The sequence below is a fragment of the Trachypithecus francoisi genome, unplaced genomic scaffold (genome assembly GCF_009764315.1).
Source record: "Trachypithecus francoisi isolate TF-2019V2 unplaced genomic scaffold, Tfra_2.0 Lachesis_group3, whole genome shotgun sequence".
NCBI classification, from domain to species: domain Eukaryota; kingdom Metazoa; phylum Chordata; class Mammalia; order Primates; family Cercopithecidae; genus Trachypithecus; species Trachypithecus francoisi.
Window position 1 is genome coordinate 132604123 of NW_022681468.1, and position 19416 is coordinate 132623538.

Sequence of the window (19416 nt, forward strand, 5' to 3'; positions counted from 1 at the left end):
CTTTAGGAAAAGGGTAAAAGGCCACTATCAGTAGTGCGGGCAAGAGGAGAAAAGCACAAGCTGGAGAAGCTCCGGACCAGATTGCCAACTTAGCTCCACAACCCTGATTCTGTCCTGAAGGGCTTCCCAGATAATGCAGATAATGCAGTTAGGAAAAGCAGTGAGTGTTTCTGGGATGAATGAGATGGAGAAAAGAAAACAAAATACATTATTTGAGAAAGAGAAATGTAAAAAACTCACTAGTTTACTGTGTTAAAAAAAAGATGGCACATTTATTGCTACATAAATGTTATATACATATTGTGTTTTCTGTTACAGTGACAGAAAAAAATTTGAACTTCTTGCTGCTGGTTGAAAAGGTTTATCAATAATACCTTGAATTTGACACAGGATACAAATCTGCAATAAACCAACAATGGAAACTGGAGAACAAGATGAGAAGCAATTCATCTCCAACAATTAGCTCTTACAATACTCCATAGGTACTACACGGTATGCTAGAATCCTACTATGGTCTTAAAATGCTATTGTAAATTTCTGATATTAATGAACAGGTTATGGTAAATAACCCTACATTTTTACTACCTAATATAATAAAATAAAGTAAGAAACTTTTTACTGAAAACTTTTTGATTTCAAAAATCTAGAAAGAGTAATATTTAGAATTCAAGAAATTTTCTTACAAGATTATTGTATAAAAGACTAGCTACAGTGAAAAATAAGCCAAATGTTTTTTTCTTTCTATTTTATGAAGGAAAGCTTCTGGGCATACTGCAAAGTCTAATATAGCGAAAAAGACAACAAGCTCTGAAGAAAAAAAGGCCAGGCAGTGGCATATGTTCACTCACACATCATAAGCAACAACTTCTGTTTAGCTGATTAACACTGAAATGAAGAACAAGGCCACAGATAGAGTCTGATGTAACTGGAGAATATATGCAAATTAAAGTAACCAAAAAGTCCACTAAATTCACAAATGACTGACTTGTTAGGAATCATCCTGATTAGAGTACCAGAAGTTCTGTCCTGTTTTTGTTCTTTCAAATTAACAGAAATCTTTAAGCTACATAGTGATTTGGGTCCTTTCCTCTGTGTGCTGATTGCCACTGTTGATGTTGGCTATAAGGAATTATTAAGCCAAGATACCTCGTTTAGCATGTTTTTCTATCCCAGGGTTGTTGTGGTGGAAGACAGGTTTCATGGAAGTTCAAAGTGATTATGTCTTTCAAAACAACTCCTAAGGATTAGAGACAGAGAGTGCCTTAATGAACAGTATTAAGATGGACTGACAAATACTGGTTTAATGCTAATCTGGCTCATCATTTTGGGACAGGGGCAGATGGTTTGCAGTTGATTAAATCACCCACTGAATTCTTCCCCATTGACCAGCCATCCAAATGACAGAGAAATAAAGGCTAGGATAAGGAAACACGGGTGACCATTGCTCTTGTATTCCATTAGGTAATTAGCCTCAGAGTGGTGTGTTCATTTATCACACTACCTGCCTTGGTGACTACTGGGTTTTGTTATGTTCACCATAATCACAGCCTGAAAAAATCGTCTTTGTATTTTAAATGTATTTTGTGCTTACTTACAGCTAACACTTTACAAGTACTGTATGTAGTACTTACTGCTTGGAAAACAAAGCAATTTCTAAAAAGTAGATTCTTCCCTTGTAATTTACAATTTTGCTGTTACAAGCTTTCCTATGAGATCTAGAAGCCTGAAAAGTCTTGGTTATTATTAGAAATAAAGCAATGTTTATTTGGGGGAAAACCTAGAGAACAAAATTTCCCCTTTTAAAATCCTAGCTAGGCTATGGTCACAGATGGTCTCTGCTTACCACTGTAAGGTAAATGTGCAAAGCACACAGGGCTGCACGGAGGCTGGACTGTGACCATAAACTATTCAGATTTAGAAATCAAATATAACACCCACAAAGAGAAAATAAAAATAAATCAAAAAATGAGAGCAAGAGAAATGCTATTCCAAGTGATATTTTCCTATTTCATGGAAAACACTATTCATATGGCAAAAGGATAGGAGAGGGCAACAAAAGACTTTTCCCTTCCTTTTTAAGACACTAATAGGTATGCCGGGAATGCTAAGGGCCAATGGTTGTCACTGCTTTGTTCTCTGCACGTGAACCGCTTTAATGTATGCTGGCATCAGCTGAGTGTAGATCAGCTTTCCACATTAACTTTTTCCCTTTATATGTAGACCTTACAGTTTCATAACAATAAATAAAATTTGTAGTTACAATGCGTTTGTCAATTCAGTTTAGGCACAAGGCAACTTCCACGGTGAGTGGAGAGATCGAGACAGTCTCTGATTGTGCAGAAGCGACACACTGCTTGCAACAAAATGATTTGTTGCAAACATCTCATGGGCTGATGTTCTATCTGATGAGCTTCCTATCTTCACTTCTGATGGAAGTGTTGACCAGTTGCTTTGATCGTAGGATTACATTTGAGTTTCTTGCTTCAAGTGTTTTGTTTTTTCTTCTCCCTCCTGTCAGGTCTGTGTCTTCAGATAATCTGAGTTGTCCAAGTCCTTATGAGGAGAGGTCACCTTCTATCTAGCCTACTGATAACTCTGGAACTGTGGCAGGGACAGCCAAGGGAGAGGACAATACCAGTTAGTACATAATTATTAAAAATAAAACACCTTCCCCCTCGCACCAACAAAACAAGCTGGTATTCCTCATCTATATCCATGTCTGCACTAAATTTGTAGTCTGCTAAGTGACTTAATGAACTTCTTCCTTTTAAGGTATAATGAAATGGTTTTACTTGATGCATATGGTAAGGTTTTTTGTTTGTTTGTTTTCAGACAGTGTCTTGCTGTATCACCCAGGCTGGAGTGCAGTGCCATGATCATGGTTCAATACAGCCTTAAACTCCTGGCCTCAAGTGATCTTCCCACCTCAGTCTCTGAGTAGCTGGGACTACAGGTGTGCACCACCACACCCGGCTATATGGTAAGATTTTTAAAGGAGATCATGTAATTACAGAACCACAAACTATAGGAGTATAAAACAGATGCAGCAATGATGCAAACCTTCATTTTAACAACATTCAAGCTGGCAATAACTGAGCTCTGAGGTGCTACTCATTCATTCCTCAGTAGTGAGACAACAGTAAAGCCCTCAATTTGCTGCTGCCTCCACTCAACCACACTGTGTTAATAGTTTACATTTATTTCATCTGAACTGAGAGCACTTGAGGTCAGAGGCCACTTTGCATTCATTTTCATATTGGTCCCAGTTCCTGGCACATAGTAGGTCCTCAATAAATGTTTACTCAACATTTATTAACAACATTTTACTCCATTAGTACCAATTCTATACATACTTATGTTCCCAATATAATATATATAGTGGTAACTCTAACTCTATTATATATATATATAATTATATAGATGTATATAATATACACCTGCCCTGTCTCTTGCTGCTTTTAATCTGCTATCCAATTCATGAAACCAGGTAACCATCTTTATGAAATTAGCAACCTTCACTCTTCCTTTCTTTTACCCTAAATGAAATCTTCTGTGTGGTCTGGTTTGATCCTATATATGTAGTGGTGGTAGGAACTAAATCCCTCAGGAAAAGGTGAGTTACTAATATTTGTAGTTTTTCTATCAAATTCCAGACTTTCAGTTCAAAATGAGCCACAAAACTGACCAAATGAAACATATATATATGTAAATATATAATATATATCTATTTAGTTAAAAATTAACTAAATTTTTAATACAATAGTTTTAAATAGAATCATAACTTTTACTTCCTTATTAAACAATAACCACAGTATTGTTTAGGTACACAGTGATGCTCTTAGGGATGGAAAACTAAGATATTCAAAGGTCCTTGGCCTATATTACATGATAGCAAATTTTTGTATGTCTATAACCAGTCATTCTGTGGTCATGTCTTAGCCATTTTGATTCTAGTAGCATTTTTCCTGCTGCCCTATCTCTTGCTGCTTTTAATCTGCTATCCAATTCATGAAACCAGATAACTATCTTTATGAAATTAGAAACCTCAGCACATATTCTAAGATGACAAACACTAGCCTATACAACCTACGGAACAAAGTGCATTCACTACATGTCTCATATCTTGATGCCTTTTTAAACTTAAAAGAATTCTTGATCCTTTTTTGATAGGTGGGAATGCCCAAAGTTTAATTTTAACCTAAGTAAGAAAATTTCCACATGATAAAGAGATAAGGGTAGAGCTATGAAAGCAGTATGAAATACAGAAGTAGTAAAAGCACAGGAAGGAAGAAGAAGGAAACGAGAGATGAGAATGAGAAGACAAAGTTGAAGGAGTAAGAGAGAGACTGGGAAGAAAACAAGAGGAAATGGGTAGAACTAACTAGAGCGAGACAAGAAAAGGAAGACATAGGCTCCAAGAGAAGTGTTAGGGCAGAATGACTAGCGCTCTTTTTCACAGCTTGGTGGTTATCTGGGACCTGAGCTTAAGAAGTTACCTCTCCCATCACTCTTCTTTGAAATAATCTATCAATTTAGAAAGTCTCTTTTGCACTGATAAATAGTGGCATGGTTTTATTTTAAAACTTCAAAGTTAATTTTTTAGCTGGGCTCAGCGGCTCACGCCTGTAATCCCAGCACTTTGGGAAGCCGAGGCGGGCAGATAGCTTGAGGTCAGGAGTTTGAGACCAGGCTGGGCAATCTGGTGAAACCCTGTCTCTACTAAAAATACAAAAAAATTAGCTGGGTGTGGTGGTGCATGTCTGTAATCCCAGCTACTCAGGAGGCTGAGGTGGAAGAATTGCTCAAACCCAGGAGGCGAGAGTTGCAGTGAGCCGAGATGATCGCGCCAATGCACTCCAGCTCAGGTGACAGAGCGAAACTCTATCTCAAAACAAACAAACAACAATAAAACCACCACCAACAAAAATCCCGAACAAACAAAAAAACTTCAAGGTTTGTTTTTGAAACAAAAATATTTATTGTTTCATAGTAGTCTATATTTTCTGTAGAGTATGAAACAATGATTTAGGTTTTAGAGGATCTGTAAACTAGCTTAGCTCTTGCCTAAAGTCTCTGACATGTACAATCTCTTAGACTGCTGGCTACTTTTTGTGGGGGAGGTAGTTTGAGGTTTTCTCCAGTGTGCTAATGTTACAGTTATAATTGACTTATGAAATAACTGCCTTAACTCTTCCTTTCTTTTACCCTAAATGAAATCTTCTGTGTGGTCTGGTTTGACCCTGTATGTGCTCTCATTTGACCCTCTATATATAGTGGTGGTAGGAACTAAATCCCTCAGGAAAAGGTGAGTCAGTAATATTTGTAGTTTATCTATCAAATATTCTATCAAATTCCAGACTTTCAGTTCAAAATTAAGAGAGCCACAAAACTGACCAAATGAAACTGCACTTCATATTTTTTTCTGTTCCACACCCCACACTCATCTGCCTTTACTTGATAAAACTGGGAAAAAAACTACATACTGCTGAAGGCAGGTTATAAAAGTGAAGTTACCAGCCGGGTGAGGTGGCTCACGCCTGTAATCCTAGCTCTTTGGGAGGCTGAGGCGCATGGATCACCTGAGGTCAGGAGTTCAAGACCAGCCTGGCCAACATGGTGAAACCTCATCTCTACTAAAAATACAAAAATTAGCCGGGCATGGTGGTGCGCACCTGTAATCCCAGCTAGTCTACTCGGGATGCTGAGGCAGGAGAATTGCTGGAATCTGGGAGGCAGAGGCTGCAGTGAGCCAAGATTGTGCCACTGCACTCCAGCCTGGGCGACAGAGCGAGACTCCGTCTTTAGGAAAAAAAAAAAAAATCACAAGGAACTGAATTGTGTTTAGTCCATGAAGAGGAAGATACAAAGAATAGTCCTTGAACAAGTAAAATTCCACCAGAGAGAAGGGCATTCTGGCTCTACCATATATAATAACTTCAAATTCATTAATAGATTCTAGAAGGTGTTAACTGATGTGCTTGCAAGTGGGGAGGAAGCATCATATCATAAACTTGCATTATTGATCCAAATAGAAGTAATAACTTTTTTATATATAAAGGCTTCATGACAAAGAGCTAGATAATTAGCAGAAAACTGGTTGATGATATAGTCAAGCATTTCTGAATAAAGAAATGAAGAACATGAGTGGTAGCAAGAGCGTTTTCTGATGGCTGAGTCACTTTATTATTTCTTCTTGGATCAGGAAGATACTCATGTAAGAGAGTAAACATGACGATTCAGAACAGAAGAACCAAAGTCACAAGGTACTGTCACACTTTGAAGAAAATGGTAATTTCGTATAAAATGACACTGGCTCTCTAAGTCTGACAATGTAACAGAAAGACAAACTGTTGTATTTAAAATTACATGTGACCTTTACAATGGCCACTGCTCACTACAGAATTCTGTTCAAAGATTCTAACCCAGTTTAAGATGAGTCTTAAGGTTATTTCCTTGTTGTTTCTTTTCAAACCCGTACTTACCTGGCTGATGTTTACATATGACCCATAGGGTTGGTAGTTTCACTAAGCCCAGGATGGGTTCCTGGCAGTGTGGTTGGCGGCTCTGCCGATACGGCAGAAACTTTTTCTTCTTCCCTTCTCTTAAGGCAGGCTGCTTTGGGGTTAAGGTTCCTCTCTAAAACAGGAGGAAAGAATTTTTATCACTATGGTTTGAAGTTATAAACTAGGTCTCAAGCTGAACAAATTGCTGTTATTTTCTTTCTGTGGGGATTACCAATCTCTGTGTAACTTCGTTCCCATACTAAGTATCATCACATAGAAGAAACAACGTGCTCACACAAAACCTCAGCATTGAACTGAGCCTCCAGATTTATACTTCTAAGTGACCATTTTGTGTTTTCTTCATTTTTTTGCTCATGATTTAGTCTTCTAGGGTTTGATTTGATTTAAATCAAAATGCTACTCTTCACTCAAACATTTCGGCAAATGCTCTTGTTATTAGGCTACCAAGTCTCTTCAATGTCCTGCTAAGACACGGTACACTGAATTGACATGAATGCTGACATCTTGTACTTAGAGAGAGACATCTGTGCTTTATCTAAAAGTTACCAGTTCAGAAAAGGATAAAGTAAGAGATATCCTCAGCTATTCCTCTAAAGCAGTGATCCCCAACCTTTCTGGCACCAGGAACTGGTTTCGTGAAAGACAATTTTTCCATGAATTGGGTATGGGGGGAAGGGAGCGGGATGGTTTCACAATGACTTAAGCACATGACATTTATTGTGCACTGTATTTCTATTATTATTACATCGTAATATAAAATGAAATAATTATACAAGTCACCATAATATAGAGTCAGTGGCAGCCCTGAGCCTGTTTTCCTGGAACGAGATGGCCCCACCTGGGGGTAATGGGACAGAAGGGCAGATCATCAGGCATTAGACTCTCATAAGGAGCAGGCAATCTAGATCTCAGATACCTCGCATATGCAGTTCACAATAGGGTTCACGCTCCTATGAGAACCTAATGCTGCTGCTCATCTGACAGGAGGTGGAGATGCAAATGATGGGGAGTGTCTGTAAATACAGATGAAGCTTCGCTGGATTGCTCTCTGCTCACCTTCTGCTGTGCAGCCAGTCCAGTTCCTAACAGGCCACTGGTACTGGTCCGGGGCACAGGGGTTGGGGACCCCTCTTCTATAGGAAATGTGCCAGTTCAAGGGAGAGGGAGAGATAGCTGGTGCACATGTTACTTTTCTACTTTGATATATATGTGAAACGAGATGAATGAGTTGGTCTTTCTATTGCTGGAGGTGTTATTAAAAGGGTGGTAAAAACCTCTGCTGCTTCTTATAAAAGATAACAAAGAAGACCACATGGGATCTGTGACATGGGCATTTTCAAAAGAGGTTAAAGAATAAGCTGAGAGGTACAAGGATCACTTGAGCCCAAGAGTTGTCAAGGGTGCAGTGATTGCGCCACTGCATTCCAGCCTGGATGACAGAGGGAGACACTGTCTCAAAAAAAAAAAAAGAAAAGAAAAAGAAGAAATAGGGTGCTATTGTGAGAAATAAAGGGAAAGAAAATCCATCAGATCAAAGACCCACTGGATCAAAATCTACTTACACACTACTATTTCTGTTGGATTTTTTAAAAAATGAGTTTTAAGCCCAAGATATCCATAGCTTCTGATATAGCTTTTTATTTGATTATTTGATTATAACATATAGTATAGGTTAAAAGTTGCTCCACATATTTTTATAAATGGATTAAAATGCCCTAATGAATATAATATAAAGGGATCATTTGTAATCAGTTGGAATGAAAATAGTATTTTTTAGAAGTTATATTTTATGTCAGATTTTCTTGAAATGAGGGCATAGCCAATGTATCATTATTACAGCTCTCCTTTTTCCATGTCCCCACCCCACCCCCGACCATTTTTTCAGAGATAGGGTCTCACTACGTTGCCCAGGCTTGCCTTTAACTCTTGGGCTGAAAGGATCTTCCCACCTCAGCCTGTCAAAAAGCTGGGACTACCAGCAAGTGCCACTGTGCCGGCTTTCCCTTTAAAGTAAGGTAAAAGTGAATTTGAATGTATATATTTCAATCAACATTTATAGCTCACATTGAAGTTTTTAAAAAGTAAACAAAACTTCATTACAGTAAACTTAGCTGACTCCTGACTACCAGTGATGCATATTAATAAAATTTCATTTTAGAGTTCTAATTTTCTAAGCCCTTGTATTTATGGAAAGACATAGAGCCTATACAACTATAAGAAGGATGAATGAATGAAGAAAGAAAGATATACTCTTAGTTAATGTATCAGGATAACTAGTAGGAGAAAATATCATGTTCATCATTATGTAAAAAATATTAAGAGCTACTTTCTTAATAAGTAGTTGTGCACCTCTAACAAGTAAGAGTTTGTCCTTCATCAGTTTGTTTTTTGTAAGAGACTATGGTCCGGGTGCAGTGGCTCATGCCCGTAATCCCAGCACTTTGGGAGGCCAAAACAGGCGGATCACCTGAGGTCAGGAGTTTGAGACCGGCCTCCATGGTCTCTACTAAAAACACAAAAAATTAGCCGGGCATGGTGGCAAGTGCCTATAATCTCAGCTACTCAGGAGGGTGAGGCAGGAGAATCACTTGAACTAGGGAGACGGAGGCTGCAGTGAGCCGAGATCACGCCATTGCACTCCAGCCTGGGTGACAAGAAGAGCGAAACTCTGTCTCCAAAAAAAAAAAATAAAAGAAAGACTGTGGAGGTTAAAGTCTCATATAATGACCCGAGAGACTGAGAAGAGGGTATAAATTAGTATGTAAAACTTAAAGAGGAGAATGTGAGATGTGAAATTTTTCCAACTGAAAAAAGGCTCACATTTCTCTTTATAATGGAAAATTGCTCTTAGCTAACAGTGACTCTATCACATCAGCATCTAGGAGACATGATGAGAAATGCTGGGAAGGACCAGCACCAAAAACTCAGTAAATTAGGCAAGATTTTCCAGATTCCTAGAGTCAGACAGACAAAGAACACTTCTGGCAGGAAGAACAATACTATGGCAGACTCCAGGAAATGTGAAGTAAATAAACAACTTTGATTCAAAAAAAGCTAAGGCTACTCCTTTATACCTCTTGGTGTGAGACAGAAGACCATGGCAAACGTGTGTTAAGTAGCCAGAAAGATCTGGTACTTCTCATGACCTGCAGGGCATGAGAAATATGTCTTCCAAAATTTCAATTAGGGGAATTCAATCTATTGACTTCTTATGTAGCTGAGGACTTGACTCTCTTATAACATTAACTTTGCAACATGTTTATAGCAAAACTTTTGGCTCACTAGTCACTTCTGACATTATTATGACTAGGAAAATATTTATGTTATTACGACTACATGGAGATAGCTGCTGAGGTAAGAATTTTACAGTAGCCTGGGCAAGATAGTGAGACACTGTCTCTACAAAAATTTAAAAATTAGCCAGGCGTGCTGGTACCTGCCTGTAGTCCCAGCTACTTAGGGGGTTGAGGTAGGAGCATCACTTGAGTCTGGGAGGTTGAGACTGCAGTGAGTCATGATTGTGCCACTGCACTCTAGCCTGGGCAAGAGAGCAAAACCCCGAGGAAGAAAGAAAAGGAAAGGAAAGAAAAGAAAATACAAGACAAGAAAAGAAAAAAAGGAAAGGAAAGGAGAAAGAAAAAAAAAAGGAAGGAAGGAAGACACAAGGAAAGAATGAAAAAGAAAGAAACAAAGGCAGAAAGAAAGCATAAGACAAAAAGAAAGGAGAGAAAGAAAAAGGAAAAGGAGGAAAGAAAGAAGAAAAAGAAAGAAAAGAAAAGAAAGAAAAAGAGAGAGAGATGGAGGGAGGGAGGGGGAGGGACAGAGAGAGAGAGGGGGAGGGACCGAGGGAGAGACAGGGAGGGAGAGACAGGGAGGGAGAGAGGGAGGGAGAGAGAGGGAAGGAGGGAAGGAGGAAAGATTTGATCCTTTTGTAGTTTGTGAGCATGATGATTGGGTGTTCACGAGTGTGTGTGAGATGTGCCACCCTCTCAAATTTGTTATGACCTCAGCACATTGCCCATCTGACCTTCACTTGGAAAAAAAAAAGAAAGAACTTTTTTTACAGTAATTTCTCCCTTGCTCATATAACTGTTTATTTTTCCTATAGTTAGTTACCTGTTTTTTCATTTGTTAGTAATGCAAATTCCATCTCCCCAACCTCACCATTGAATGCTCCAAGAGATCTAACAAATGCCTATCAATATATTTTCCTAATCTTGTACACATCGTATTATCAATTAATTCCATTTTCTTTCCTTGGAAACCTTTCTTCTGCTGCTAATAATATTCAATTTTCAATGGATTAGTTGCTCTCTAGGCCCAGTAGCTCTTTGTCTTTTTGCTGTTTTTCTATGTTAAATCCTTTGTTTCCTGGATTCTATATCATTTGTCTTTGTTGATTATGCACTTATTAGGCTAAAGTATATGTTCCAGATGCTTTCTGAAAAAATATACACGAGCCAAGTGTGGTGGCTAATGCCTGCAGTTCCAACTACCTGGGAGGCTGAGGCGGGAGGACCGTTTGTGCCAGGAGTTTGAGACCACCCTGGGCAACACAGTGAGACTCTGTCTCTATTTTTTAAAAGAATGTACGAGGAAGGTAAATTTTTAAAGGATTTGCATATCTGAAATATCTTTTTTTTTTTCTTCTTTGGGATAGGTTCTCACTCTGCTGCCCAGACTGGAGTGTGGTCCTACATCATAGCTCACTGCAGCCTTAATCTTCTAGGGCTCAAGTGATCCTCCCATCTCAGCCTCCCAAGTAGCTGGTACTACAGATGTGAGCCACCATGCCCAGCTAATTTTTAAAAATTTTTAAGAGATGGGGCCTAATTATGTTGCTCAGGCTGGTCTCAAGCTATCTCCTAGGCTCAAGCGATCCTCCTGTCTTGGCCTCCCATGTGCTGGGATTACAGGCATAAGCCACTGTGCCCAGCCAACTCAATTTTTTTTTTTTTTTTTGAGATGAAGTCTCGCTCTGTCGCCAGGCTGGAGTACAGTGGCGCAATCTTGGTTCATTGCAACCTCTGCCTCCCAGGTTCAAGCAATTCTCCTGCCTCAGCCTCCCTAGTAGCTGGGACTTCTTGTGTGCACCAGCACACCCAGCTAATTTTTGTATTTTTAGTAGAGACGGGGTTTCACCATGTTGCCAAGGATGGTCTCGATCTCTTGACCTCGTGATCTGCCCGCCTCAGCCTCCCAAAGTGCTGGGATTACAGGTGTGGGCCACTGCGCCCAGCTGCCAACTTAATTTTTATTTAGAGACAGGGTGGACTTGGCACTGTCACCCAGGCTGGAGTGTAGCAGCATGATCATAGCTCGCTTCAGCCTCAAATTCCTGGGCTCAAGTGGTTCTCTTGACTCAACATCCCAAGTAGCTGGGACTACAGGCACACACCCAGCTTATGTGGAATAGTTTCATTCTATTTTCACCTTTGATTGCTTGGCAATGTATAGAATTCTAGGTTGAAACCGGCCGGGTGTAGTGGCTCATGTATGTGATCTCAGCACTTTGAGAGGCTGAGGTAAGGGGATCACCTGAGGTCAGGAGTTTCAGACCAGTCTGGTCAACATGTGAAACCCTGTCTCTACTAAAAATATAAAAATTAACTGGGCATGGTAGTATGTGCCTGTAATCCCAGCTACGGAGGAGGCTGAGGCAGGAGAATCACTTGAACTCAGGAGGCAGAGGATGCAGTGAGCCAAGGTCACACCACTGCACTCCAGCCTGGGTGACAGAGTGAGACTCTGTCTCAAAACAAAAAAAAAAGAATTCTAGGTTGAAATTATTTTCCTCAGAAATTTGAAGGTACTGCTCCACTATCTCCTGGAATCCAGTACTACTGTCCAGAACGCTGATGATATTTTGATTCTTGTTTCTTTATCTGTAAGCTATTTATATTTTATCTCCAGAAGCTTTAGCGTATTGTTTTTACCCTAATGCCCTGAAATTTCATGATTATGTATTTTAACTTCAGGGCATTTAAGAAATCAATATGTTTAGCACAAGATTAGATCTTACCACTCTTGAGACATGGATTCTTTGGTACTTAGAAACAAGTAAGTAAGTACCACTATTCCATCGACTTTCTATCCTACATGCAGCTTTTGCTATTTCATCTGCTATGGTCTCCTCTCTCATCTGTAACTGTGGGTTAAAATAAATGTCATTTTTATTTATTTTAGTGGGACTGCAGTATTATCAACGCATATGCTAAGTCTACCACATTTAACCATCTCATTGCACCAGAATCCCCTGGGGGTAAGGTTTGGAAATGTTTGAGAAAAGAAAAGCTTCAGGTGCTTCTGGGACCAGCCAGATTTCAAAACCACTGTCCTAGACCATTTATCTTCAAACTCACTTGGAGAATAGGAAACTGAAAATCTAATAGTTCTCTTATCACTAAATTATCGAAAGAACAGTGAGCTGACTGAGCTGACCTGTGAAAGAGCTTGAGAGGAGGAAATGTTTAACCACTGAGTCCTGAGTAATGCCAACAGTACAAACTTGAAGGTCATTTGTTTTATCTGCTAGGGAATAAAAATGGCAAAGGTACAAATAATGTAGTCAGGAAAATGGAAAAGCTTAAATTGGCAGTGGGGACTTAGGGTTTGACAGGTGGGGCAACAAGGCACAAAAAATGCTCTGGCACAATCTGATGCTTACAAGAGACACCACTCTTCTCACTCTTCTCTGGGATGAACTGCTAGACCTGGGTCAGCTTGCCTCCTGGTAAAACTACTTATCCAGGGATTGTGACAGGTTGGGTCACAATCAGATACAGTCTTGAAGCATCATCCCAAACCAGAAGGGAAGCCAGAGTGCAGAGGATGCCCAAATAGGTCATGTAAACAAAAGCTGTTTTAATAGAAAGGGCTGGATCAGGGACTGCGAAGGAGGGTCCCTGTAGGGATGAAGAGGCTCTCAAAAGTGATCAAGTCACCAAAATAACTCAAAACTCTAGGTAAATCAAGAAAAAGACAGTGGCTATACAAAACTTTGAAGGTGTTGCCAAAGACAAGGCACAGGTATTGTGGCCTGTATGAAGGGTTCTACACCCTGTATGACAGCCACCATAGTGTCCTTCAAGGAGCCTGAGCCCAGGCATGGTGGCTCAAGCCTATAGATGCTTGAGGCCAGGATTTCAAGACCAGCCTGGGCAACAATGAGACCATCTCTACATACATACATACATACATACATACACACCTTACAAAGATCCTTGGGCTTTTATGTAAAGTCCTAAGACAAGGCTTCAAGCCCAGCCTGAAGGCAGGGGAGAAGTAGGCTTTTCTGAACATCAAAGCAATCCCTAACGAAGTTACAGTTCAGTGTATTTGAAATCTGTTCAAACTCTCATCAGTCAAAGACTCCTTAGACAGAGCTTTGCAGAACTGTATGAAATAGTCAGTACCCATAACAGACCAGAAAGTCAGTAGTAAGAAAGCCTAGATGATAGATCTTCTCTCAGACTCAGCTTTTCTGTTCTAGGTGCCCGCATGGAACCACTGCAAATTCCAATGTTACAAATGAATAAGGTCCATCTAGGCATGGTAGAATTTATGTTTTATTTATTTATGTTTGTGTTTTACAAACACAGAAGTATTTCTCGTTTTAATGGCTTAGAGATGAAGTAGGTATCTCTGTGTTTAAAAAAAAAAAGTTTTTTAAAACACAAATGACTGCATTCTGATTCTAATGCACTATAGGAGGAAAAGGTGCTGCATATTAGAATAAATTCTGGTACTCCTGTTGACCAGACAGTAAGACTTTCACAGCTGAGATGGAGGCAGTGGCTTTAACAATAAATGGCTGGGTGAAGTCAGGGTAGAAGATATCCCAGGCTGAAGAGCAGGAGGATGAGTGTACTTGAACCACTGAACATAGGTGCCTTGGCTGCCTTCAGAGCGAGACAAAGGGTGTCAGACATAATTCAAGGAAAAAAAAAAAAACATTAGTAAAGTGACAGGAGGTATCAGTAGTTCAAGGAACCACTGCTTCTGCCACAGGTGAGTGGGTAACAATCTGCCTCCTCATGGATATCCCAAGGGAGTCTATAACTCTTTGAAGATTAGGTTTCATTAACATTTATACTCCACAGATATTTCAAGGACCTTGGGAGAAGAGGAGCAAGTATCCATTTTTAATATTAGGTTGATTATACACAAAATGATCTATCTCTCATTCTTATTCATTAAATATATTGGAGGGAAGTGGATGAATTAACTACTACTGTATCTATTTCTGCAAGTTTGTTTAAGTTTTCTAACTCTGGTTTTCCTAAGAAAGAGTACTCATTCTGCAATCTATGCTGAGGCTCCATGGCTGTAGTTTTCAAGCATCTGCCCACCCTATTCTTTTTTGAATCTTCTTCACACAAAATCGAAAGAATTCCTCTCAGAGAGACTAGTGGTCAGATCTGGAACCTAGGGCCCCATCTATGAATTCCCTGCAAAAAGGCTTAGGATATTTTAAGACAATATGTAAGTATATGGAGAAACTCAAGCTTGATGGTAAAACCTCTTAAAGACAAGAAGTTTCTATTATTTGATAACCCAGGGTCTAGGACATAGCTGGTTGGAACACAGGAGCTATGCAATAAATACACATTGAACAAATGAAGTTTCTAAGGTTCTTCAAGGCTGCAACAAAATTCCTGAAAAATGAAAGTGAGTCAGCAGCGGGTGAGCTGTTTTGCCCTTAAGGACACACAGGCATGCCAGTGTATGTTAGCCCAAAAAGTTTTTGGTGTTTCTGGTCTGGGGTCAACAAAGAAGCCCTGAGACCTTATTTATATGGGTGTAAAGGTATCTGGCAAAGGCAGAAGGGACCATGACAAGGCATCCTATTAACCAGCAGGGCATGGTAGATACTCTAAAGTAGAGCAGGCAAGAAAATGAATACAGAGAAGTAGGAAACACATAAAGAGCAGGGAGGAGGGCAGGTCCAGGCAGGTAAATTTGATGGCTGAGAGATCAGAAGCAACCAGAGCAAAGGGACACAAAGCACTACTGCTGAGCGGCAGGTAGAGGCTGTTTGTTCTCTGCTTTGTTTCACAGAATTACTCTCTAATGGTTGAGAACACTGAGCCCACAGATACTGGGTAATACAGTGAGACAGAGGTGAGAATACAAGAAAAACGACCCTGATGATACAGTAGCAGAAGTACTGGGAGAAATAACAACTTCCCCAAGCAGAAGAGCAACTATAAACAGAAATGTCTGCCCGTCTGATACATCTCAGCTGAACCTACTTACCTCTGACTTGCTGTTCTAGACTAAGGATGACTGCCACAGCTTGATGAAGAATAAGGAGTTTTGTTTGGGGTTTTTCACTCTTCAAGTGAAGTTGACACATTCGGCCAAGCTCTTTGAATGCTTCATTAATATCCCGCACGCGTAAGCGTTCTCTGGCATTGTTAGCCATCCGTCTCTCCTTCTCCCTTTCTATCTTCTGTTCAGGGTTCAAATCCTCATCTTCATTAGTACTGCTAGAAAATAAAGTAACGACAAAGTCTATTAGGTTCCCTGTAAAGTAAGATATGCTGATTGTGCACAACTATAAAGTGTAAAGATGGATATGAAAACTACCTATAAATTTTGTAAACAGTTGTAATAGGTGCAGTTAACATGACTGTATATTCCTTTCCAATTTTTCTTCAATGCATATATACAGTCATATAGTTGAAATATACCACACAAACACACTCTGAAGTGCATTTTTCATTGCACATTATAGCATAAAGATTTCTCCAGAAACTCTTCATAAATATAAGAATAACAACTACATAATGTACTAGCATCTTGCTACACAAAATGTGATCCACAAATCAGCAGCATCAGCATTACTGGGAGCTTATTAAAAATACTGGAGTAGAATCTCTCAGGTTCTACTCCCATCTTACTGAATTAGAAGCTGCATTTTAACATGTTCCCCAAATGACTGATACACACATTACAGTTTGAAAGCCCTCCTAGTACATGAATGTATAATTTACTTAGCTTATGCTCTTAAATATACTCTGGCGGTTACCTGGTAAGAAGAAAGAAGGAAAGCTTAAGATACAGATTGAGAGAAGTATCTCAGAAAATGGCTATTTTTTGTTCTAGAGAGAAATTATCATCAGTGGTGATGATTATAAAACATGGGAGAAAAGATACAATTTTTTGAAGGGCAAATTGGCAAAACGAATCCAGAGCCTTAATGTTTATTACCTCTTGATCAGCAATTCCAACTGTGGAAATTCATCTTAAGGATATAATTAGAGATGCACATAGAAATTTATGTAAAGGGAGATGATCACAGAATTATTTACATTAGCAATATATTGGGATCTAATAACATGAAATGGGTTAAATAAATCATAGTACATTCAGACAATGCACCGTTATGTAGTTTCTAAAATCAAGCTGCAGATTATGCTAAGTAAAAAAAGCCAGTCATGAAAGATCATATACATACTCTACAATTCCAATTTACGTGAACTTCTAGAAAAGACAAAACTATGGTAACAGAAAGCAGATCAATGGCTGCCAAGGACCATGGGATTGAGGAAAGGGACTCACTACCAAGGGGAACAAGGACATTTTTTGAGGTGGTGAAAATATTCAACATTATGAATATGGTGGCTGTTATATAACTTTTACACTTGTCAAAATGACAAAATATACACATTTTAACATACATACAGACTGTATATTTAAAATTAGTGAATTTTATTATTACATGTGTATTAAGCCTCAATAAAGCTGCTCCAAAACAAAAACACAACACTTTAAAAAAATACATTGTTGAGGTGGGTCACTTCCAAGATGGCCGAATAGGAAGAGCTCTGGTCTACAGCTCCCAGCAAGACTGATGCAGAAGATGGGTGATTTCTGCATTTCCAACTGAGGTACCTGGTTCATCTCATTGGGAATGGCTGGACAGTGGGTGCAGCCAATGGAGGGTGAGTTGAAGCAGGGCAGGGCATCGCCTCACCCAGGAAGTGCAAGGGTTTGGTGGATTACCCTTTCCTAGCCAAGGGAAGCCATGAGTGACTGTACCTGGAGCAGCAGTACACTCCTGCCCAAATACTGCGCTTTTCCCATGGTCTTTGCAATGAGCAGACCAGGAGATTCCCTCCCGTGCCTGGCACAGTGGGTCCCAGGCCCACGGATCCTTGCTTGCTGCTAGCACAGCAGTCTGACACCGACCTGGGATGCTTAAGTTTGGCCGGAGAAAGGGCATCTGCCATGCTGAGGCTTGAGTAGGCAGTTCTATGCTCACAGTGTAAACAAAGTGGCAGGGAAGCTCGAACTGGGTGGAGCCCACTGCAGCCCAGCAAGGCCTACTGCCTCTCTAGATTCCACCTGTGGGCAGGGCATATCTGAACAAAAAGCAGCAGACAGCTTCTCCAGACTTAAACAGCCCTGCCTGACAGCTTTGAAGAGAACAGTGGTTCTCCCAGCATGGCATTCGAGCTCCGATAACGGACAGACTGCCTCCCTCAAGTGGGTCCCTGACCCCCATGTAGCCTGACTGGGAGACACCTCCCAGGAGGGACCGAAAGACACCTCACACAGGCGGGTGCCCCTGTGGGACAAAACTTTCAGAGAAAGGATCAGGTAGTAATATTTGCTGTTCTGCAGCCTCTGCTGGTGATACCCAGAAAAACAGGGTCTGGAGTGGACCTCCAGCAAACTCCCAACAGACCTGCAGCTGAGGGGCCGGTCTGTCAGAAGGAAAACTAACAAACAGAAAGGAATAGCATCAACATCAACAAAAACGACATCCACACCAAAACTCCATTTGTAGGTCACCAACATCAAAAACCAAAGGCAGATAAAACCTTATCTTTGTGAGGTTTTATCTACCCAGCCAGAGCAGAAAGGCTGAAAATTCCAAAAGCCAGAACGCTGCTTCTCCTCCAAAGGGACACAACTGTTTATCAACAAGGGAGCAAAACTGGATGGAGAATGAGTCTGACAAGCTGACAGAAGCAGGCTTCAGAAGGTCAGTGACAACAAACTTCTCCAGGCTAAAGAAGCATGTTCTAACCCACTGTAAGGAAGCAAAAAAATTTGAAAAAAGGCTAGACGAATGGCTAAATAGAATAACCAGTGTAGAGAGGACCTTAAATAACCTGATGGAGCTGAAAACCACAGTACGAGAACTTCGTGAAGCATACACAAGCTTCAATAGCTGATATGATCAAGCAGAAGAAAGGATATCAGTGATTGAAGATCAAATGAATGAAATAAAGCGAGAAGACAAGATTAGAGAAAAAAGTGAAAACAAATGAACAAAGCCTCCAAGAAATATGGGACTATGCGAAAAGACCAAATCTACATTTGATTGATGTACCTGAAAGTGATGGGGAGAATGGAACCAAGTTAGAAAACACTCTTCAGGATATTATCCAGGAGAACTTCCCCAACCTAGGAAGGCAGGCCAACATTCAAATTCAGGAAATACAGAGAACACCACAAAGATACTCCTCAAGAAGAGCAACTCCAACACACATAATTGTCAGATTCACCAAGGCTGAAATGAAGGAAAAAATGTTAAGGGCAGCCAGAGAGCAAGGTCAGATTACCCACAAAGGGAAGCCCATCAGACTAACAGTGGATCTCTCAGCAGAAACCCTACAGGCCAGAAGAGAGTGGGGGCCAATATTCAACATTCTTAAACAAAAGAATTTTCAAGCCAGAATTCCATATCCAGCCAAACTAAGCTTCATAAGTGAAAGAGAAATAAAATCCTTTACAGACAAGCAAATGCTGAGAGATTTTGTCACCACCAGGCCTGCCTTACAAGAGCTCCTGAAGGAAGCCCTAAACATGGAAAGAAACGACCGGTACCAGCCACTGCAAAAACGTACCAAATTGTAAAGACCACTGACGCTATGAA

General features: G+C 40.1%; 1 protein-coding gene and 1 non-coding gene across 13 annotated transcripts in view; one reads left to right on the forward strand and one right to left on the reverse strand.

The window, feature by feature from the left end:
* Positions 1-243: 243 nt before the first annotated feature.
* Positions 244-19416, reverse strand: part of TCF12 (transcription factor 12) — a 381043-nt gene continuing 361870 nt past the window's right edge. For 9 of the 12 annotated variants that reach the window (XM_033189988.1, XM_033189986.1, XM_033189992.1 and 6 more), the window contains 3 exons: positions 15783-16015; positions 6483-6636; positions 244-2601 (listed from right to left, as the gene is read on the reverse strand). In XM_033189988.1, the coding sequence (XP_033045879.1) occupies positions 6494-6636; positions 15783-16015 (376 nt within the window). In that variant the 3' untranslated portion in view covers positions 244-2601; positions 6483-6493. The remainder of the gene's footprint in view (positions 2602-6482; positions 6637-15782; positions 16016-19416) is intronic. The other 3 variants (XM_033189989.1, XM_033189987.1, XM_033189998.1) reach the window with 1 other exon arrangement.
* Positions 10448-10552, forward strand: LOC117071922. The gene has a single exon (XR_004432645.1). It is a non-coding gene; the product is annotated as a small nucleolar RNA U13 (small nucleolar RNA).